Source organism: Dasypus novemcinctus, chromosome 2 (assembly GCF_030445035.2).
Source record: "Dasypus novemcinctus isolate mDasNov1 chromosome 2, mDasNov1.1.hap2, whole genome shotgun sequence".
Lineage (NCBI taxonomy): Eukaryota > Metazoa > Chordata > Mammalia > Cingulata > Dasypodidae > Dasypus > Dasypus novemcinctus.
The window spans coordinates 154,879,902-154,903,786 of record NC_080674.1 but is presented as its reverse complement, the minus strand read 5'-3'; the positions used below and the strand labels follow the sequence as shown (position 1 = coordinate 154,903,786).

The 23,885-nt window shown below is 38.1% G+C and overlaps 1 protein-coding gene and 1 long non-coding RNA gene across 3 annotated transcripts in view; both read right to left on the bottom strand.

Moving 5' to 3' along the window:
• RBM27 (RNA binding motif protein 27) overlaps positions 1–11,226 on the bottom strand; it is a 92,792-nt gene extending 81,566 nt beyond the window's left edge. Inside the window, exons 1-2 of one of the 2 annotated variants that reach the window (XM_004476578.2) lie at positions 10,950–11,226; positions 65–183 (exon numbers count right to left, since the gene is read on the bottom strand). In XM_004476578.2, the coding sequence (XP_004476635.1) occupies positions 65–183; positions 10,950–11,008 (178 nt within the window). In that variant the 5' untranslated portion in view covers positions 11,009–11,226. The remainder of the gene's footprint in view (positions 1–64; positions 184–10,949) is intronic. The other variant, XM_004476579.2, reaches the window with a different exon arrangement.
• A 4,335-nt stretch (positions 11,227–15,561) lies between these two features.
• Positions 15,562–23,872, bottom strand: LOC131274359 (uncharacterized). Its single transcript, XR_009181597.2, has 3 exons — positions 23,442–23,872; positions 22,779–22,842; positions 15,562–16,572 (listed from the first exon to the last, which is right to left on the bottom strand). It is a non-coding gene; the product is annotated as an uncharacterized lncRNA (long non-coding RNA).
• Positions 23,873–23,885: the final 13 nt, after the last annotated feature.

The following is a 23,885-nucleotide window of genomic DNA, read 5'->3' as shown; positions in this document are numbered from 1 at the left end:
TTTTAATTTAAAATTTTAATTTAAAAATATTTACTCAAATACTTGGTTGAAGCCCTATAATTACCTTTTTGTAAAAAGACATCCAGTTGATCAGCACAGAAGGCCTTCAATTCTTTTTCAGGTTTGTCCTTCTTGACCAGTGCTACAACATAGTTGGCTAAGGCTGAAGGGTCAGCATCACATCTAGTTAAGACAAAGAAAAAACAAAAATTTAAAAACACATTGGACAATAGTTTCTTTGATGAAGTCGGCCCTATTCTGAAAAGCTAGATGTCAAAAACTTTGTTTTAAAAAGTGACTACACATTGTTTTTCAAGATTTGTTTTTTATTTCTCTCCCCTTCCCCCCCTCCATGTCTGTTCTCTGTGTCCATTCGCTGTGTGTTCTGTGTCTGCTTGCATTATTGTCAGCGGCACCAGGAATCTGTGTCTCTTTGTTGTGTTATCTTGCTGCATCAGCTCTCCATGTGTGCGGTGCCACTCCTGGGCAGGCTGCACTTTTTTGATGCTGGGCGGCTCTCCTTATGGGGCACACTCCTTGCATGTGGGGCTCCCCTACGCTGGGGACACCCCTGCATGGCACAGCACTCCTGCGCACATCAGCACTACATGTCGGACAGCTCATTACACGGGTCAGGAGGCCCTGGGTTTGAACCCTGGACCTCCCATGTGGTAGGCATATGCTCTATCCGTTGAGCCAAATCTGCTTCCCTATACGTTTTTTTTAAATGTGCATTTTTCAATGAGTGGGTTTTACAGATACATCATAATAAATTGTACTGCCATTAAAAAAAATAGGGGATAATGTGGGAGGAGAGGGGTCCACGGGAATCCCTCATACCTTCGATGTAACTTTTCTATAATCTAAAACCTCCTTAAAAATAAAGTTTATTTCATTTTTGAAAAAGTGACTACGTGTGTTTATTGAGTAACTTGTAACATAGATAAAACAAATGTGAAAAAAAGTGACTATGAACACAGGTGACTACTTATTACAAATAGGACATAAATACTGCCAAGTGAGATTTTTCTTTTCTTCTACTTTGTTTCCTAATTTTGAGGTTTTCATTATACTAAGAACTTTGGACCAAATCTACATTTTACTTTCTTTAGCAGAGATAGAAGGGAAAAGGTAGCAGTTGACCCCAAAATTGCTGTTTGACTACAGGCCTGTATAAGCACTGTCAATAATAATAATACCCTGGAGAACTAACTATCGGCTCCATGTAACCAATTAGAAAGAAAGGAGGTAAGTGATGGGACAGCTTTTCCTTCCAGGTGCCTCTCCTCACAATCCTAGCCAAAGGCATTCAAAAATGATGAGCAATCTCACTGCTGATCTTTCAATAAGTGTTTCTTAAGGATCTTTTTTTAAAAATGAAAAGACAAAAGAGACTGCATCTGAAATATTATTGGCAAACATTTTAGCAGCTATAAGAATAACAGATAAGAATCTGGAGTTAGAAATAGAAAGATTAAGGGAAGAGGACTTGGCCCAGTGGTTAGGGTGTCCATCTACCACACAGTTCAAACTCTGGGCCTCCTTGACCCGTGTGGAGCTGGCCCATGCGCAATGCTGATGTGCGCAAGGAGTGCCATGCCACGCAGGGGTGTCCCCGCATAGGGGAGACCCACGTGCAAGGAGTGCACCCCGTAAGGAGAGGTGCCCAGCATGAAAGAAGTGCAGCCTGCCCAGGAATGGTGCCGCCCACACGGAGAGTTGACACAACAAGATGACACAACAAAAAAGAAACACAGATTCCCGTGCTGCTGACAACAGAAGCGGACAAAGAAGAAGATGCAGCAAATAGACACAGAGAACAGACAACCAGGGCAGGGGTTCGGGGGGAAGGGGAGATAAATAAATAAATCTTAAAAAAAAAAAAAAAGATTAAGAAGTGGTAGAAGGGTGGCAGAAACAACCTTTATGTACTTTACATTTTTTTTCTAGTAAAGAGTAGCCTGACCTTGACACTCAAAAATCATCTCCTGTGCCAGGGAAGCACATGAATCCTTGGGTTTCCAACTCCTGACATAACCTGTCAGACATAATCTTTTATCTCTATAATGCAAAAGTGAAAGTTTTCATGTTATAAATATATATATATTTGATATCTTAGATTTCCCCATGAATGTACATTCAAATAATACATATCCTTTGTGGCTTCATAGAGTAGCAACTCTGAAAAAAATTCAGAATGATAATAAATAAAACCATTATGAAAGCAAAAAAGTGTTCATATCCCTAATAAAATAATATTCATATAACTAATCTTGTTCTATAATCCTTAGCTTCAAATGTCAAAGAGTTCCAGCTCCAGAGTATCAATAATATATTTAATAATTTAATGAAATAAATTAAAAAAAGAAAAAAGAAGCACTAGCTCCTTTACTTTCTTCTAGGCTGTATTTTTTAGCTAGATATTTCAATAAAATTGCAGAATTCTTTTCATTGCCAAAATTAATACTGTTTGTGGAAACAGCCAATTTCTTTAAATGCCTTTTTTGATTTTACATACCCAAATTCTAAAAGGACCAGTTCAATTATTGTTAATTTTTTAAAATTTAGAATTAAAAATATATTCTGTACAAGGGTGAAAGTACACTAGAAGAGAGTATAAGAATCAAAGATGATGAGTTATACATTAATTAAAACATGCAATTTAAAAGAAAGTCAAGACTTTTCTTAAGTTAAAATGTGAAATAAATTCTAAACAAATCACCTTAGTAGGTCCAATTGCTAAATTTTAAAATGGATATATAGTATTTCCACGCTCAAAAAATGTGGCACATGCCATGCCCACTTTGGCTATTCTAAAAACACCTTAAAATAGTCGTGTTTATTCTTATTATTCTTAATTTCACTCCTGAAAACAATAGGATATTTGACCAATCATAACTGCAATCGGCATTCACACAGAGGGGGAGAAATGCATTTCTATCTTTACTTAGAAAATTCAGATCCTGGATAAGGAGGATATTCTGAAATAGAAAGAAAAGGATTTAAAAAAAAATGAGGGAGCAGATGTGACTCAAGAGTTGAGCGCCTGCCTCCCACACGGAAGGTCCCAGGTTCAGTTCTGCTGCGGCCTAAAAAAACAAAGACAGACAACAAGCAAAACAAACGAAAAGAACAACTTAGGGAAGCCAGTGTGGCTCAGTGGTTGAGTGACAGCTTCCCACCTACAAGGTCCCAGGTTCAATGCCCTGTCCCATGTACCTAAAAAAAAAAAAAAAGAAGAAAAAAGAAAGGCAGGAAGAGGCAAGGTTATTTTCTCTGGTGCAATCAGAACCTTCCAAGAAGTCTCATGACTTTACAGGTTAGAGAGCTAGGTAAGGATATGAGGTTTTAATGAGAAGCCGGCAAAACATTCAGATTATTGGATAAGGAGTGGTTTAAACCCAGATACATTATATACATATTTAGATTCTGAAAAACAAACACAAAATTAGGCTGCTTTTGATGAAGTACTTTTTGATGTGATGGTGTTAAAACTCAAGATCAATACTTAGAGGAAGGAATTTCACTTGGATAAAGGGTAGGCTCCAAGAAAAGACAGTGATGACAGAATTTAAATATTTGTTTAATGTGAGTAAACAAATGACTATTAATAAGTGATAGTGAGAATTCTGTACCAAATACAAAAACCATGCTTACAGCTAAAGGAATGGAACCATTTAAATTTAATAGCTCCTAACATTTATCCATAAAACGTGCTATGAAGGAAATTGCCAGTCTGAAATAAGAAGTCACTCTAATTGAATGGTGAAACTTAAACACACTGGGGAGTTGTGTGTTGCAATTTTCTAATCCTTTACTATTATCTTATTATTTCAGCATACTGACCTCATACTATATAACCTTTAAAACTTGACAATTATAGTATTTTAGTTATAGTACCAATACTAATAGCCAACCAGACTTAGAGAAATGTGTCACAAAAATCCCACCATGACTAAGATCCTTGATAGATTACAAAACCAATACAAGGTCATCTCCCTTCCTTTAAATCATCACTTTTTACGTCTCTTAAAACATTTTAACCATTTATTTTGAACCAAATTTTATATGAACCCATTTCTACTTGATTACATAAGAACAAACATATTTTAGAATGCAAGAAAATTTTAAATTTTAGATCCATGTCTAGGTTAAATATACATGTGTCTAGGAAAAGGGGAGGGGAGCTTTTCTATTATAAGAGATTAGAAAAAGTAATTATATCCATATAAAATCACTACTATAGCCTTAGGAAAGGCCTTAACAACAAAACCATGAATTATTAGAGTCATTTTATAAATAACTAAATCAAGGTATAGACAGAGTAAATGAATCACTCAAGATCAGGCAAGCGGTACACCTGCAGAACTAAAATTCAGCTGTAACTCCACATTAATAAAATCTATTTCCCAGCACATATGCTTTTCTAAGTATATCTACACAACAAATCAATGTATTATAAGTATCAATGAATAGTTACCTTTCAGTTAAAACCATCAACAAAAGAAATTTCCTAAAGCCTAATACAAGTTACAAACATGAGAATTCCTTAAAAGTCACATCTATTAATAGCATAAGAACATATTTCAATTTCTATCTTCTATTTTAAGTTATAAAAAAAAATCAATTAGAATGAATTTTTATCAGGGGAGGCTAATATAAGTACTGTCCAAAAATTGCCTTAACTGTAAAATTATCAAATTTGTCTTTTCCCGCCTTAATGGAAATCTCCCTTGCAGCTATACTACACACTTGCTGAGCTGGTACACAGCTTTACAGAAGATTTCAGACATATACCCAATCCCAACAGAAAAGTAAAGGTTCTACTTTAGGTTCTAGTTCAAGAAACATTATGAGAAAACCATTACAGTCTATTTGCTTTAGGATTAAAGCCAAGATGCTCTAAACCTTTTCCACTTTCAGAAAAATGTTCATGATTCTGAATACAGGCCTAATTTCCTTCTACCTTAGTGTGATCTTTATTTAAAAAGTGAGACAACTAATACATATACTATCAGGGCACCAAAAAAAAAAAAACAAACAAAAACTCCTGATCTTAATGTGTATCAAAAACCATTAAAAATTTCATATTCTTTGACCCAATAGCTGCACTTTTGGGAAACTAGTCCAATGAAATACAGCCAAGAATACTAGCACCTATGAGACACTAAATAAATATTTATTGTATAAAAACAATATTACCTTTAACAGAAAAAGTAGAGTGAATGTAACTATTATTGCTGGGTGGTTATTAGGCATCCATTGGAAGTAATGGTTATAAAAACAATATACAAATATGAAAAATGTTTGTAATGTAATATCAATAGGAGAAATCAAGATACAAACTTTTAGGTTGATTCTGATTATACCAACATAAAAGTGTGTATATGGAAAAGAACACTGGAAGGAAATATATGACTAATTTTATTCTTTTCTCTCTTTTCTACATGTTAAGGCAATAATGCTATGTTTATTTTTAAAGAAAAGTAAATAAAAATATTAAAAAATCTGACTCTGACATTTGTGTTGAGATGTTGAGATTAATCCTTTGACAAGACGGTACTGGAAAAATAAGTAAAAATAGAGTGATCTTATCAATGAGTATATGAGAATAACTACTAAGTTCTAGGAACCTGTTAACACATATTAAAGATATACAAATATTGGTACTTATACTTCTTGTTCTCTTAATAAGGGCTTTCATGAACAAATATGATGTGGAAAAAAATACCCCTAGGTTTATCTAGAGGAAAAAACATTTACATCTGTCAGCTGCAAAAATCATATTTTGATATTTTGATTAAAGTTCCTAGAAGCAGTAGCCACCAGCTAAATATACTCACAAAATTAGGTTATTAAAAAAAAAAATCCATGGAGCTGCAAGACATAGTGCACCGTAAGTTAAACCACAGACTTCAGTTAATAGTACAATTATTTTTAAAATGTGCTTTCATCCATTGTAACAAATGTCCTACACTAACCCAAAGTGTTAATAATAGGGTGGTAAATAGTAACCCTGTATTTGATGCCTGATTTTTCTGTATGCTCACAACTTCCCTAATAAAAGAAAGAAAAGAAAGGAGAAAGGAAAAAAAAAATTTTAATCTTACTTTTCTGATTGTCAACCAACCTAAATATACCAATGAGGACATTCATTCTTATAAACATTTACTGAATGCTTACTAAGTGCCAAACATCTTGCTTGGTAATAGAATTACTGAGCAAGACATACTTTGCCCTGCAGTCAAGTGACCAAGAGATGAATATGAAAACAATAATTACAGTATGAAATAACAATGGTATAAAAGAGGTTAATAATGAAGTAACAACATTGTAAATGAATGAAAAAAGAGTGGTAGGAAACATAGGGCTATAAAATCAGCTCTGGCTTTTAGCCTATAGCAACTGGGCCTGGAAGAATGAAGTCAGACATATTTAGGAGGTAAATCAAAGGGCATAAGAACAAATATGTTAATTTAATAGACTAAAATGTGCTAAGAAATCTTTTGGTCAAAATAAATCGTATTCTATGAAATAATGAATAGCCTCCTTAAGTCCCATAGCACTTAGAGACACAGGAATTCTTTGAAGCCACTAAATATACTTAAATTTATCAGTACTTATCAATCTTAAGAACTACCTCTAAAATATTCAATTAACCCTAGTAGTTTATTCATCAAGGAGATCAGATCTAACAGCTGCTGGATGATGATCTCTCCTTTCATGTGTGCAACTGTGGAGGTTACTAGCCAACTTAATAAGGATTGCAAACTAGAGCTCAACCAAAGTAGACCCACTCCCATGACCACAAAACCAATAAAATTATCTTAATTTGTGAACCTCATTGCTGTCTTTTTCATCATATTCAGAAATGACATCACATTCAACAATGACATCATATCTAATCTACTACTGCACTGAAAAGAACTCACAGAAACTGCACATAATGTCTACGACTTTCCTCAGCAATTCCCATTTCTACCTATAGGATGTGCAATGAGACTATCTCTGCCTTCCATTAGACTGATTATTGTTATTTTGTAAATGGCAGCAGTATTTAACATTGCTAAGCAAAATATTTTGCAAAAAGAGTTTCATAATATTTCAAAAACTATAACAATCTGTTCATATTTATAAGATGAATCTTTCTGAGGTATCCAAAGCACTCTTCATAGTCTGCATCATTAATACTCATACCAAACTTGTTTGGCAGGTAAAAGGCTAATATAACTAGCTTCTGCTTAATAGAGAAAGGTTTGAAAATTTCTCCAAAGTCACATAGTGATTTAGAGATAGATATGAAGTAGAAAATAAATGCCCTGATTCACATATCTAAATTCTACTAGAACATATGGACAAATAAATATACAGATAGATAAATATGGATATCTCTGTCCAGAAGTATTATGAACCCCATCACTCTTTTTAAAATGTGCTCCAAGACAAATTTTTTCAATAAGTCAAACAATATTACAGTAGTACCAAGCAGGAATGAATGTTTATAAAATAATGGAAAATGGCACCCAGTGACAATATTTTTTTGACAGAAATGCATGCTTGCTATTGAAAAATGCTTCCTGAACTTTTCCTAAACTTGCATGCATTTATTAAGTAATTTATTTACCCCCCTGAATTTACTTATAACCTTTCTTTTGAGGGGTTCAGATACTTAAAATGAGCAGTCATTTCTGATGGAAGAAACCACATTTCCAAATTGTGCATAATCCCTGCATGGTCTCTTCCACCAGGATACTTTGAAGGTATGGAAAGATGAAAACTCCGAACAACATCTTCGTGTCTACTCTGTTCAGGCAGCAGAAGCATAAACTTCTTGACTGAGATATAATTTCCCTCCCCTTTACTGCACTTCGAACAAAATTGATAGAAGTGGGTTTTTTCCCTGCCGGCTAAAGATTCATTTCTTCCAGACTCCCTCCTTCTGTCTTTCCTCTATTAAAAGTAAATGGGGGTGGGGAGGGGAGAAGTAAATAGATATCTTCCATGTCCTCAAAAGGAGTGGAAGGTAATAGATAAGCTCTAACAACCTATGGCATACCTACATGGAATGATCTATAAACTAAATTGGTTTAGAAATATCTTTCAACCAATACATGCCTTTGTTTCACCAGTGATAAGAGGTACTGTGTTATAAAATCCTTAAATATTGGAGGCTTTTGTAAATTTAGCTAATTGTAAATTAAGCTAAGTAAGAAAATGCAGTAGGAAATCATGCTCAGCCAAAATGATTCCTACATACCCACTGCAACTATATTATCTGAAAGCCCAATTGCTCTGAAGTGCTGTTGTAGCAACATGCCAATCTGATATGAAAATTTTCTTGAATCTGGAATACGCAAAAAGTAAATTTACAAATACAACCTACTTTAACATATCATTTATTACATTTTAAGATGTCTAAACAAAAAATAATCTGCCATGTCAACATACTAAGAATGAAAATGTATGATTTTTCCATTACTATTTCTTATTAACGCCTCCATGCAAAACTATAACTTCCGTGAGTCAATAATAAGTATTATTTTGTAGTTTAGGAAAGCCACCTGTATTATTAAAGATCAATAATGATTTTATAGCTTTTTTTAAAACCCAAAACAAGTTAAAAAAAAAATAGAAGCATAATGCACACTGTAAATGGAGAACCTAAATTCAAGCAATCATTTGGAAGGATAATTTTTAACCACGAAAATTAAGTAGTATTTATGAACATTTATCAGTCCAAATAGCCAAAAAAAAAAAAGCCAAGTAAAAACACTCTTAGCAGGTTTAAGTTCCTACTCAAACTCAAATTTTGAGTAGCCAGAATTTTTAAAACCTAGCTAGAATAAAAACATTTTAGGGGGCTATAAAAAGAAAAGGCAAGTAACTTTAATGTTGAAAGGTCTTACCCTCTATTTAAGACATACAATACATGTTTAGTTCTTTTAAAAGGATCTTTGCCAACAAAATCACAGCTTGTATGAAAAATTGTTAAAAAAGAAAAAAAGAGGTAACAGGAACACCAGGTATACAAAAGGTTTTTTTTAATCTTAAATAATATAAAAGATTTTTAAAAACAGAGCTTTTTCTTTTTTCCAGCATTTTCTATGAATGTTCAATTTCATTAATCTCTCATTATTTTCCACCTTTACCACAATCCATTTTCATTTTCATGTCCCAAAACTTTGTTGTGGAAAAAGTATGATGTATATACTCAAGAAGCTATATTCTTCTCCAAAACTTTCAAGTGTGTCCAGAAGTCATTTTTACTCTAATGCATTGCTAATGTAAACTTCAGAAGCCCTTGGTGTGCATTTATTCATGCATGTGCTCTACTCACACACTCCTCATTCTCAGAATGTAAACACCACTTCGGACATCAAAATTCCCGTAATGTCAGCCTTGTGACACAGTGGACCGCAAATGACTCTCTTCCTAGGTGTTATTTTCCCACCCCAAGAAACAAAAGTAGCAAAAAATAAATAAAAGTTAATAGCAAGATTCCTCAGGAGGACCAAGAAATAAGCAGGGAAGTAGCTTGACTCTCCCAATAGCCTCAAATCTTGCTGTGCCCTTACTACCATCTCTGAAAAACACTCAATTTTTCCACTAAAGGAATCTAATCAATCAAATCATACCCATCTCTTCTACCCCTTTTCTTTCAGCCAGAAAGCCCCGACCTTTAATAAAAGGAGATGTAAGAAGTAGCAATGAAGAGGGGGCTGGAAATGATCCCTTTCCCTTTCCATGCCTTGTCTCCCAAGAGGATTAAAAAACCCTTTCTCCATTCCCCAAGCCTGCTTTCTCCTTTCCCCTAGATAACGTGTCCCAGAGAACAGCTATAACCCACTGCTCCAAATAAACATTCCACAATAAACAAAATCAACATCCCTTAGAAAGATTATAAAACAAAACAGCTGATACTCTGCTACCCTTTCGAGCCTCCCAAGCATAGTAACTAATACTATTCAAGATTATTTTAAAAGGACAGGCCTTTCTCATCTTTCTCAGCCTCTCAATAATAATAATCCTACATCCCAATACCTTCAGTTGTCTTCTGACAACTGAATATTTCAACATTTACAAAACCCTTATTCTTCCTGCTTGCCCTTTTAATTCTCCAATACCTATATCAAAAAATCCCTAGATGCTGCAGCTATACCCCTTTCGGTCCCTCCTCCAATAATAGTATTAGATTCCAGGATAGCCCTTTCAATCCTCAATCAAATTTATAAAACCTCAATATTCTTCTCCCACTCACAACGATATTGAAAAATTCGTCAGTTTTTCTAGCACTATTTACTCCTCAATAACACTTTACAGTCCCTTAATATCTGTGTTATCAAATTATCTGCTCCCCAATAATTTCTGAAACATGCCCACATATTCCTTTCAGCTTTCCGATTTTTAAAAATTCTTTGAATATTCTTGAACTCTTAGAACCCACCAAAAATCGCTATAAACCCTCAATGTCCTTGCTATCCCTTTCTGACCTCATGTTTTCAAAAAGCCCTCTATATTATGCTTCTAGTTTTAGTCCCCAAATAATTCTGTTAGTAAAAGCCTCTATATCCCGCTTTTCCAATATTCACATTTAAAACTCCCTCGATGGCTCAGGTATCGTCTCTCAATCGTCAAACGACAATATTTAAAATTTCCTATCTTTGCTGCCCTTTCTAACACCCCAATATTTACGTTTAAAAAGCCCTCGCGGTCTCTGCCTCCCCCCCCCCCACACACACACACACGGTCCCACAGCAACGCCGCCTCTACACCCCTTGCTCGCCCCCCCTCCATACACAATGGTGATAGTACTACAGAGAAGACGTCGCCGGGACCTCCAGACCGCGGCTCCCTCGCACCGCCCCTCCCCGCCGCTTCCCCTCCCCCCACGCCCCCGCGGGCCCCCAACGCCCACGTTCGCCAGCCCCGGCCCGGCCTGGCTCACTCACATCGGCTCCAGTAACTTGGCCAGCCAGGACTTGAGGGCATCCACATCCTCTATAAGCATGGTGCAGGGAGGGCGGGCTCGACCGCCACTCTTCTTCAGGCCTGCCGCGGGTCTCCCCTCGCCGCCTCTTCACGCCCCCTTCACAGCTCCCTGTGCCCTAGCCCACCGGGCATCTTAGGAGACTTCAACCTACTCCCCCGGCCGGGGCCTAACAGGAACTAACCCAAGAGCCCTCACTCAATCTACACCGATGGTTCAGGTGGGCGGGAGACAGCGCCGAGTGGCGGGTGCAAGAACCAATGGCATAGGGAGGGCCGTGCGCTCAGCACCAATGAAAAAGCTCGCTCACCTCGTCGGCCGGCCGGACCCAGTTAAGGAGAAGGAATATAACAAGGTAGGTGGAGAGCGCATGTGAACTCCTGGTGCAAGATGGTATCTTGGAGAAGGTACTGTGCCTCTCTCTTAAAGGGGCCGTGGCGCCTTTTTTGACCACGCCGCCGCCCGACGCGCAGTACCGGTGTCTGCTAGTGGCGCTGCCTGGGGGAACCCGACGAGCCCCTCAGCCTGGTTCCTTCCTCTCGTTTTTCTTGGAAACACACACTCGTGTCCCTAAATGACTCAGCTGTAGTAAATCTGCAGCACAACCTGCAATACGTACATGTTCGACACATTGCAAGGATTGCAAAATTTTAGTTTTTTTCCTTTATACACCCATTTTGATCGCCTCTTAAGCTTACAATTTTTGAGGCTATGCTTAAATTACGCAGAATGTTCCTGACAACTATGCCTTGGATTCCAATAATCGTCATTTTAAAACGTGGCGCACGGATGTAAAAGGTTGAATGGACCTCAATTTTACCAGTATTTCTAATACATACTTTATTCAGAAAGTAAAACGTTTCCAATTCTTTTTTTTTTTTTTCCTCCTTTCATCGCATATCTAAAAATCCAGTATTTTTTTGTGGGGTGAATTTTTGTCAGCAAAAAATATTTTAAAAATAATTTTAAAGAAAATTTTGAAATCCCGAAATACGGCAACTTAATTTGTACTAGGTGAGAAAGTCCTTTTGGAGTTTTGAAACCACTGGCTTGATACTGATGTTATTCAACCACAAATGCTGAGCACTGGTTGTATGCCTGCACTGTGTAAGGAAGGTGCTGGGGATCCGACGGTGAGCCCTTCCTCTTAGGAAGCAGAACAGTTTTGGCGTTAAGCATGATATTAGTAACATTTTGAAGAATAGCTGATGACCATACATCTTACATAAAACAGATTTGTCAACCCCAAATAAGCTGACATGCCATACACATAGGTATATAGGTAGGCAAATTTTTTATGTAAAAGTCCAGATAGTAAATATTTTTGGCTTCCCCAGGCAGTGAGGTAACTACTGAACTCTGCCAAATGGCATGAAACTAGCCATGGACAATATGTAAACGAATGAGTGTGGCTGTGTTCCAACAAAACTTATTGAAGTATTATATGAATTTCAATTTCGTTTAATTTTTATGTCATGGAATATTATTTCCTTTTTATTTCTTTTCAATCATTTAAAAGCATAAAAACCACTGGGTATACAAAAACAGGTGGCTAGAAGGATTTGGCTTGCTGGATGTAGTTTGTCAACTCCCTTACAAAGAGTAATAAAAGCAGTTCACTTAGAGATCATTAAATGAACTTCCCTCACTAACTGTCCCCCCCACACACACAACCCAACTATGCATATAAGGGGAAAAGTCCAGAGACTAAGTGATTTACCTAGACTCACATTCATCTGTAGATTTGGGAAGTGACATCCAAATCTTCTGACTACAAGCCTAGTGCTTTCTCACATTTCTCTTCTTTCCTGTCTCCTCCTTCCCTTCTTCCTCCTTTACAGTTATCCATATTATTCCGTCATTGCTTTCCAGTAAGGAGATGAAATGTTACCAAAAAAAAAAAAGAGAAATGCAAAAATGATATGATTAGACCTAAGACTGGGAAGACCATAAACAGTAAGTTAGAAATGGAACAGGAATTGTCTTTCTCTCAGTAAATCACTCCTTTGCAAGAATTTCAAAGTACTTTCCAAAGTTATTTATAGAACAAATTTTGTCGGCCTTGAGTCAGAGGTGAAGGTGCTGAAATATCACCTTCCTAGTGACCATGGTCATTATTTAACCCAGCATATTACAGGAACTAGAACAGATATGACTACAGTGGTGATATTTGTGGTTAGGGATCCTATGTGATTTTTTAATATTTTTCTTTTCTCAATTTTTCAAACTGCAATATTATATTACTTTTCTAAATTGAACGTATTATATATGTGTATATGTGTATATTTATGTATCTATAAAGAGTACTGCTTTGAATATAGCTATTGAACCCCAAACTCTATCTTAAGGAAGTAGCATCTGTAGAAGAGTTGCTTTTCCAGTAGTGGAAGTGGGATACGATATAGACAGTCTAACTCCATGTCTAGTTCTCTCCATTTGCTAAATAGGTGGTTGAGATTTGATCGATCAGTATTTATGGCCCAGAATTTTCCCATTTACTTTATTCAGAAGCATCTGTTATGTTCACAGAACTGATTCATCTGCAGTCCACTGATTTCAGTCATACAGTTATTGTACCACCCTGAATGGAATGCATACATACATGTCCTAATTCAACACACATATACTGAAGGCTTATCATGTGCCAGATTCTGTGCTCTAGGCTGGGGCAGAAACAAAGAAAAATCAGAAAAGTTATATACTTTTACTGTCCTTTGGAAACTCAGATTCTGATAGCCCAGTAGTCAGGCATTGGATATAAAAATCACAGCTAAAGTTGTGGAGCACTTACTCTGTGCCAGCCTATAGTAGGTATTTCAGTGCATTGTTACCTCTAATCCTTACACTATCTCTCTATGGTGGATAGTATTCACAGACAAAACTGTGACCCAAAGAGATTTGCGAGGCTAGTGAGTAGAAAGAAGGGTCCAAACTTGACCATGTCTGACTCCAAAGCCCATACCTTTAACATTTAAACCTTTAAATCATTTCACAAGCAAATACTGAAATATGAACCATGTGGTTCATTCAAAATTCATTCAGCAAATATGTAGTGAGCCCATACCATCTGCTGGCACTGTTCTTGGGTAATAGAGAGAAAGATAGGTTTTATTTTTTTTTAAATACTTTTTAAAAAAATTTATTTCTCTCCCCTTCCCTGACCCGCCCCAGTTGTCTGCTCTCTGTGTCCATTCGCTATGTGTTCTTCTTTGACCGCTTCTATCCTTATCAGTGACACTGGGAATCTGTGTTTCTTTTTGTTGTGTCATCTTGCTGCGTCAGCTCTCTGTGTGTGCAGCGCCGTTCTTGGGCAGGCTGCACTTTTCTTCACGCTGGGCAGCTCTCCTTGCAGGGCGTGCTCCTTGAGCGTGGGGCTCCCCTACGCGGGGGACACCCCTGCATGGCAGGGCGCTCCTTGCGCGCTTCAGCACTGCACATGGGCCAGCTGCACACGGGGCAAGGAGGCCCGGGGTTTGAAACATGGACCTCCCAAGTGGTAGGCGGACTCCCTATCCATTGGGCCAAGTCCACTTCCCAAAGATAGGTTTTAAATAAATTTTCTTCCTTAGTTATGGTGGATGTTAAGGTGAGTACTTAACAAAGATTGAATTTTCTCTGTTTTACCTTCAGAGATAGAGAGGAAAGGCAGATTTAAGAAAAGAGAGATTGTTAATAAGAATCACTGAAAACTACAAGAAGAACAAACATCGAAACCATCCTCACTCAGACCAAGTCCCTTTCTTGGCTTGAGAACACCTGGCCCTCGACCAGGAAGAACAGTCAACTACATGATTTCACATAAGACTTGACAGAGGTAGGCCTTCCAGAGTGAATCATGCCAGCAAGTTGATTTTTTTTTTTTTTTGGTCCTTATTCTCCACCCTGTGTCTAAGAGCTTTCCCACATGTACAATGAGAGGTGAGAATCATTTTTCAGTTATCTGTGTAGAACTTAAAAATCACAACATGCTTCCCTTATACGCACTTAAACTAAGCTTTGGTAGAATTTTAAACTAGAAAGCTCATGATTACAAACAGACCTTCTCCTGTCAATACATATGTAGATGATCATATAATTAAGCAACATATTCATCAAAACACCAGTCTCTCCTGAGTCTGGGACACCTGGAACAGTACATCCGCTCAGAGAAAAGTCACTGAAAGGCTTCTCTTAGGTATGCAAAGGCAAAGTGCGTTGGCAGACATATGGTGAGTCACCTGGCATAGTCTCTCTTAGTGATGAAAATGAAAACTGTTTTTCCTAGGAGAAATGTGTTATAAGGAGCTTATAAAAAGCTGCTTCACACTACACACCTATTAGAATGGCTAATATTAATTTTCTAAAAAACTGACAATACCTAATGCTGGTGAGGATGCAAAGCTAGAACATTCATATATTGTTGGTGGGATTGTAATATGGTGCAGCTACTCAGAACATGCAATATCATATGATGCAGCATTTGTACTCCTGGACATTTATCTCAAAGAAATGAAAACTTAAGTTCACACAAAAACTTGTATACAATTGTTTATAACAGCTTTATTTATCAAAGCTGAAAACTGGAATCACCCCAGATGTCCTTTAATAGGTGAATGGTTAAACAAATTGGTACATGCATACCCCGAAATACTATTCAGCAATAAAAAGGAATGAACTGTTGATACTTGCAACAACTTAGATGAATTATGCTGAGAGGAAAAAAAAAAAACTAATCCCCAAAAGTTACATGCTTTATGATTCCATTTATATAACTTTTTTTTAAAGATTTATTTTTTATTTACTTCTTCCCCCATTCCCCTCCCCCCCACCAGTTGTCTGCTCTCTGTGTCCATTCACTGTGTGTTCTTCTGTGTCTGCTTGCATTCTTGTCAGCGGCATCCAAAATCTGTGTCTCTTTTTGTTGCATCATCTTGTTGTGTCAGCTCTCCATGTGTGCCACTCCTGGGAAGGTTGCACTTTTTTCATGCTGGGCGGCTCTCCTTATGGGGTGCACTCCTTGCGTGTGGAGCTCCCCTACGTGGGGGACATCCCTGTGTGGCAGGGCACTCCTTGTGCACATCTGCACTGCACGTGGGCCAGCTCATCACATGGGTCAGGAGGCCCTGGGTTTGAACCTTGGATCTCCCATGTGATAGGTGGACGCCCTATCTGTTGGGTCAAATCTGCTTCCCATAACATTTTTGAAATGATAAAATTTTAGAAATAGAGGCAGGATTAGGGGCTTCCAGGGATGGGAAAGGGTGTGAGGGAAAGTGACTGTGGTTATAAAAGGGCAACAAGAAGAATCCTTGTGGTGTTGGAACTATTAAGTATCTTGACTGTGTTGGTAGACACAGGAGATACACAAATGACAACATTGTACAGAATGAAATACACTGGGCCATCCATGTGCACACAGGCATGCACACAATGAGTACAACTATACAACTAAACCTTTTTATTTTTAAGATTTATTTACTTATCCACCCCCTCTGCCCCATTGTTTTTTGCACTCACTGTCTGCTCTCTGTGTCCATTCGCTGTATGTTCTTCTGTGTCTGCTTGTCTTCTCTTTAGGCAGCACCAGGAACTGATCCTGGGACCTTCTGGAGTGGAAGAGAGGCACTCAATCACTTGCGCCACCTCAGCTCCTTGGTCTGCTATGTCTCTTATTGTCTCTCCTATGTGTCTCTTTTTGTTGCATCATCTTGCTGTACCAGCTCTCTACATGGGCCAGCACTCCTGCACAGGCCAGCATACACCACGGGTCAGCACTCCACATGGACCAGCACTCCGCACAGGCCAGCACTCCACGTGGGCCAGCTCTCTGTGCAGGCCAGCTTGCCCTCACCAGGAAGCTGCAGGAATCAAACCCTGGACCTCCTATATGGTAGATGGGAGCCCAATAACTTGAGCCACATCAGCTGCCTACAACTAAACCTTGTAACAAGGCCAATATCCTGATCATGATATTATACTATAGTTTTTTTTTCCTTCTTCTCATTTTCTTTTAAATGTTACATTCAAAAAATATGATGTCCCCATATACCTCCCACCCCGCCCTGCCCCATTTCTCTCACATCAACAACCTCTTCCATCATCGTGGCACATTCACTGAGCCTGGTGAATACATTTTGGAGCATTGCTGCATCACATGGACAGTTGTCTACATTGTAGTCTACACTCTCCCCCATTCTACCCAGTGGGCCATGGCAGGGCATACAATGTCCAGCATCTGTCCCTGCAGCACCACCCAGGACAACTCCAAATCCTGAAAATGTGCCCACATCATATCTCTTTCTTTCCTCTCCCTACCATCAGCAGCTACCGTGGCCACTTTCTCCACAGTTTTACAAAATGTTACTATTGGGGGGAACTGTGCAAAGTATACAAGGGATCTCTATGCACTCTTCCTTACAACTTCATGTGACTACAAATACCTCAATTTAAAAAAAAAATCTTCACACATCTAGACCAATGTCAGCAGAGAAAAATGATTGGAAATGGTGTCTTTGGGTGTGTGAACGCTGGACAAAGTCCTGTCCCATTCCCCAAAAGCTTCATGGGTTCCCACTGGACCTGTGTGGGAACCCAGATCTGACACCCTTGCAGATTAAAAAAGTATCTAGGACATTGAACATGTTAAAAGTTCCAGTAAATTTAATTCATTTTCTAAGTAGTGAACTTGCCTTTAAGATAAAGGAATGGCTTTCTTATCTTAAATTCTAACTAGTTTATTCCTTCCAGAATCAATGCCTTCCAGAAGAAGGCATTAGACATGTGGGGATTTCATCAGCTCCAACCATGGTGCAGGACCCATGTTCCCTCAACCTCAATAGAATAGCCAGAGGGTTTTACATCAGGCAGGACCTGCTCCCACTAAACAGCAGGAAGAAGCTACAGAAGAATGACCATCGCTCATCAGCTCCCCCTGAAGAATAAGGGTGTAAACTCTCTGAGGGGGGAGTTAAGGCAGGTTAGTAGAGAGAAAGAGAGAAGATCCAGCAGAGAACAAGACTGTGAGGTCCTGCTCAGAAACCCCCTGCTACTAAGAAAGCCAGAAACATCCCACCTACATCCTGGCCATGGGGTCCCATTTGGAACTCCTTCCAGGATCAAGGGGAAGCTCCAGATACCTCCAAACAACAGGCTTCCCCATTGGTCCCCCGAGAGCTAACAGACTGGGACCATACAGCAACCAATCAGAACAAAAAGCAGCTGGGGCCCCTCCCCAACATTAGGAAGGGGGAGGAGGAAAGTTCTTAAAAGGCCTAAGCTAGTGCCCCTTGTCATGTCTCACCCTGCAGCATGCCCACAATCTATGTCTGGAGTTGCGAGTTGTGTACCTTTTTTCTTTTCTTGTTTCTTAATGAATTCTTTTACTCCCTTGCCTACCCTCCCCCCCAAACAACAACAACAACAACAACAACAACAACAACAACAACAACAAATCATCCAGGAGAAATGAGTGCAAAACTCCACTTCAGTACTGATATCTTTTCTTACAGCAAAAATTGTGACCTGACCAGATTCCCTCAGGTTCCCTCAGGTTATCTCTCTGATATTAGAAGAAAACTATCCTCTCCTCTTTGTATTGAATAAACCCCTTGGGATTTGAACAAATCAAATAATAACTCATACTTCTTGTGTGCCAGGCACTAGGCCAAGCAATATTGCATGGATTACCCTCCTTCAGTTCATGCATTCAGCTTTTCTTTCTTTCAACAATGATTGACTGAAAACCAGTCATAGGCAAAGTACTATTACAGACCCTGGGGATATAGCAATGAAGGAAATAGACATTCTTCTGGAGCTCTAGTCTAGCAAGAGGAGAATCAGGATGAATAAAGAATCTATAAAGAAAAATAGGGCAAGCAAAAGGGACAGAGAGTGATGGGGAAGGTAAAAGGACTCTGAGCATTAGCCTGAAGGTACTTAAGGTTTGAGGTATTGTGGATAGCTGGGAGAAGAACTTTTCAGGGAAGTTTAAAGGTCCTGAGGCTGAATTTGCTTTGGCATGTGTCTTAATTTTCTAGGGCTGCTGTAACAAATTCCCTAAAGTTCTGGAGGTTAGAAGTCCAAAATCAAGGTGTCAGCAGGACCATGCTCCCTCTGAAAACTGTAGAGGAAAAATCTTTCCTAGCTACTCGAAGTTTATCGACAATCCTGGGCTTGCAGCTGCAAGGAACCACATATCTGATATTCAGAACATATAAAGAAATCCTTCAACAACAAAAAGGCAAACAACGCAATTTAAAAATGGGAAAAATTTGAGTAGACATTTCTTCAAAGTCATATAAATGGCCAAAAAGCATATGAAAAGATGTTCAACATCATTAGACACTAGGGAAATTAAAATAAGAACAATTCATGGTGGTATGGAGATACCATTTCACACCCACTAGAATGGCTACTATTAAAAAACAAAAAATAACAAGTGTTACAGAGGATGTGGGGAAATAGAAACACTTCTTCACTGTTGGTGGGAATGTAAAATGAGACAGCTGCTGTGGGAGACTGTTGGGCATTTCCCCAAAAATTTAAGTATAGAATTATCATATGAACCAGTAATCCCACTTCTAGGTATATACCCCAAAAAACTGAAAGCAAGGACTTGAACAGATATTTGCATACTGATGTTCATAGTTGCATTATTCACAATTGCCAAAAGATAGAAGCAACCCAAGTGTCCATCAATGAATGAATGGATACACAAAATGTGGTATATACACACAATGGAATATTAATTCAGCCATAAACAGGAATGAAATTTGATATATGCAGCAATATAGATGAACCTTGAAGACATCACGTTGAGTTAAATAAGCCAGACACAAAAGGACAAATATTGTATGATCTCACTGATACTAAATAATTAAAATAAGGAAACTCATAGAATCAGAATCTAGAATACTGGTTGCCAAGGGATGGGGTGGGGATAGAAAATAGGGAGTTAAGGCTTAAAATTGTACAGAGTTTCTATTTGGGGCAATGGGAAGTTTTGGTATCGGATGGTAATGATGGTAGCACAACATTGTGACTATAACTGATAGCACTGAATTATATATTTGAATGTGGTTAAAAGGGGGTAATTTTAGTTGGATATATGTTACTAGAATAAATTAAAAAAAAACAAGAACTCCATGGGACTGTACAATGCAGTAAACCCTAAGTTAAACCATGGACTACAGTTAATAGTACAATTATAAAGATGTGCTTTTAATTGTAACAAATGTATCACACCAATGCAAGGTGTTAATAATAGAGTATTCTAATATCGGGAGCTTATTTTTGGTGCATGGTTTTCTGTAAACCCACAACCTCTATTAAAAAAGAAAAGAATGGCAGTCTGACACCAGAATCCAAACTCTTACTTACTACATAAAACAGCATCTAGAGTTAGATACTAGACTTTTGGCTAATAAGACATTGGGAGTCTGACTAATGAACAGAAAAAAATATAAGTGGTATGATTTGATTATGTCTCCAGTTCATATAGTTTAGACAATTGGTATGGTAGTCTAATTTCATTAGTATGGTAGAGATAGGAATCTTAAACATCATAAATGCACAAAATTATGTATATAGATTTATAGATAGATAGATATCTGTATATAGTCATTGAGATTGAAAATGTGATTAGGGAAATGGATGTGGCTCAGGTGATTGGACTCCCACCTGCCACATGGGAGATCGCTGGTTCAGATCCCAGTGCCTCCTAAAGAAGACAGTGAGCTCGTGCAACAGGCTCAAGTGTGGCAAGCTGACATAAGAGACACAAGAAGAAAAAATATGAGAGATACAACAAAGCAGAGAGCAGAGATTCTTTGTGCCTCCTAAAGAAGACAGCAAACTGATGCGACTGGCAGGTGTGACAAACTGACACAAGAGATGCGGGGAGGAAAAACATAATGAGAAACACAATAAACCAGGGAGCAGTGGTGGCTGAAGTGATTAGGCACATCCCTCTCACATCAGAGATCCTGGGTTTGGCTCCTGGTGCCTCCTAAAGAAACAAGGAAGATGAACAGACACACCAAGTGAAAACAACAAAGGGGTGGGGAGAAATAAAAATAAACCCTAAAAAAAATGTGATCGGCTGTATTTCCCTGTTTCTTTGTTTTCATTTTTCCCTTAGTTCCCTCCTGCTCTCCCTCCTTTCCTCCCTTCCTAATGAAGTCTTTGGACTGTACCACAGTGATGAGGGTAATGGTAGTGACTATTTGAGTATGTTATTTAGTATTTTGATGATTCAGCTGTCACATTCCCATTTGAACCCATGACATGATCTGTGATGCTCTGTGGAATGTTGATGAGATGTCAGGCTGAAGCTTGTGGAACATGAGTCTGGAGTGGTGTAGCATGAGTGAATGATTTCTAATTCCTGAGAATTACAAATATCAATAGAGAAGAAATCTAGACAATAGAAGAGGAACTTCTCAAAATTTTGTTTAACCTGAGAAGTGCAACTTCTCTAATTTGGTTATATTTGTCTGAATGTGAAAGGCAGTCTCTCTAATTAACACGGCTACTTGTTCCTAGCTCATGTCAATCAGACTTAGAATTCAGTTAAGCGAGCAAACTGGTTTCCAGTATTCTCCACTTTTCCTTCTTTTTCTTGCCTTCTTCCTCCTTTTTCGCTCTCGTTTTCTCTTTCTAGCTTAATGTTTCTTGAGCACTCAACCATACACCAGGCATTGGGCTATTCACTTTGTATGGCATGTCTTGTTTTATTCTTACAGCAAGCATAAGAGATAGGTATTATCGTTATCCATATTTTATACATCAGGACCAATTAACTTAGAACAACCCCAATATTAACCAAACCTAAAAGTTCTAGAAGGATTTTTCCTTCTTGTCTTTGTACTCTTGTACCATTAAAAATTTTTTTTTTCTGTTCACCATTTAGGAAGTGTAAAGGTAGAACACTAATGTAGAAAAGAAAAATTTAAAAACAAAAGGTGTCAAATAGGGTAGGGAAGTGACAACTATATTCACTAAGTATCATGTGCCTGAGGAACAGAAGTATCAAAAGAAGTGCCTACAATTCCTTCTTCTGAGAACCTTGCCACCTAAAGGTTGGGAAGTTAGTTAAATATGCGTAAACAACAAATACAAAGGGACTCAGAGACAAACCAAAAATAATTATATCTTTATGGATCTAAATTTAGAAATGCTGACAAACACTGAATTGAGCAGAGTGACCAGTGGGTTGGGTTTGGGAATAAAATCAAGGAGGAAGCAAGTTATGTTATGGATCTTTGAAGAATGAGCGTGACATAATTTGACAGTTGGAGAAGGTATACCACACAATTATCTGGTGGCAACCAGTTTAGTTAAGCCGGAGAACAGATTATTATGGGGGCAGAGGCAAGCTTCTCCCATACCTGATCTTTTGTTTACTATTTGCCAGGCCTATACACATATACATACACACACACACACACACACAGGATTTATATATACATATTATTATCTTCATAGCAATCCTATGAGATATTTACTATTATTATTATTATCCTTATTTTACAGAGTGGCTAATTGAATTGCCCGAGGTCACACAACTAGTGAATGATGAAATAGATTTGTCTGATTCAGAGACTGGAGCTCTAATCCACTATGCTACCTTTCTAATTTCATTTATCTAGAGAGAGTAATCCATCCACCTAGCCTTACAAAGAATCAACAATTCCCAATTTAAAAACTATTACTAAGCTGTAATAACTTGTATTTTCTAAGTATCTCTTGAATGTGTTTACCTGTCTTTATTTTGACTGTCATCACCATAGTCCAAGTCACAATCACTCCTCACCTGGACCACTGCAATAAACTCCTGCTTCCACTTCTGTTCTCTTCCAACCGTTCTTCAGTATGATCTTCATAAAACACAAATAGGACCATGTCCCTTCCTTGCTTAAAAGACTTTGATGGCCTCCCATTGCTTTGTGTGTGTTTACATGTGTAAGGTACTAGGACCAGGGATTGAACCCTGGACCTTGTATGTGGAAAGCTAGCCCTCAACTACTGAGCCACATCAGCTCCCCTGAGTTGGTTTGTCTGTTTGCTTTTTTTTGTTTTTTTCAGGAGGTACTGGGAACTGAACTGGGACCTCCTATGAAAGAAGTTGGCACTCAACTGCTTGAGCCAAATCCACTTCCTACCTCTCGTTGGTTTAATGTCTGCCTCTGCCTTTAAACTATAAGCACTATGAAAGAGGTGCCTGTGTCTCACTAGTTCAAATGTTCTCTCTCCAGCACCTAGGATAGTGCCTTGCATATAGTAGAAGTGAATAAATATTTGTTGAATGAATACTGAATCCAAATGCTCCTTTATATAATGTTCTTGATAGCCTAAGTTTCCTTACTAACTTTCATCCAAGTATCCATTGAGCCCATTCCACATGCGAGGGAAGTGTTAGGCCATTATTAAACATATTTCAGAGGTAGTTGTTAAAGGGAAAAAAAAGTAAAAATACCTGTTTTTTTCTTTCTTTTTTTTAAATTCCATAGTCTTTTAAGAAGACACACTTCTGGGCTGGGGTTTCCCTCCCTGTAAAGTGCATTGCAGATGCTTAATGAGTTTACTGAATTAACTAATCAACGCATCTGAGAGTAGTTAACTTGATCACCAGAATGTAAGAGCCTAGAATCAGCGCTGTTCAAAAGAATTCTCAGCAATGATAAAAATTTTCTATTTCTGCACGTCCAATACAGTAGCCACTAGTAAAATGGGCTACTGAGTTCTTGAAGTGTGGCTAGTACGACTGAAGAACTGAATTTTAAGTTTTAATTAATTTAACTTTAAATTGCCGCTCGTGGCTAGTGGCCATCAGATCGCGCAGCGCAGCCTTGGACGGTAGCAGTTTCATGGCTGAGCCCAGCACTGGGACATCCTGGAAGGTTTTGCGTTCTCCGCTTAA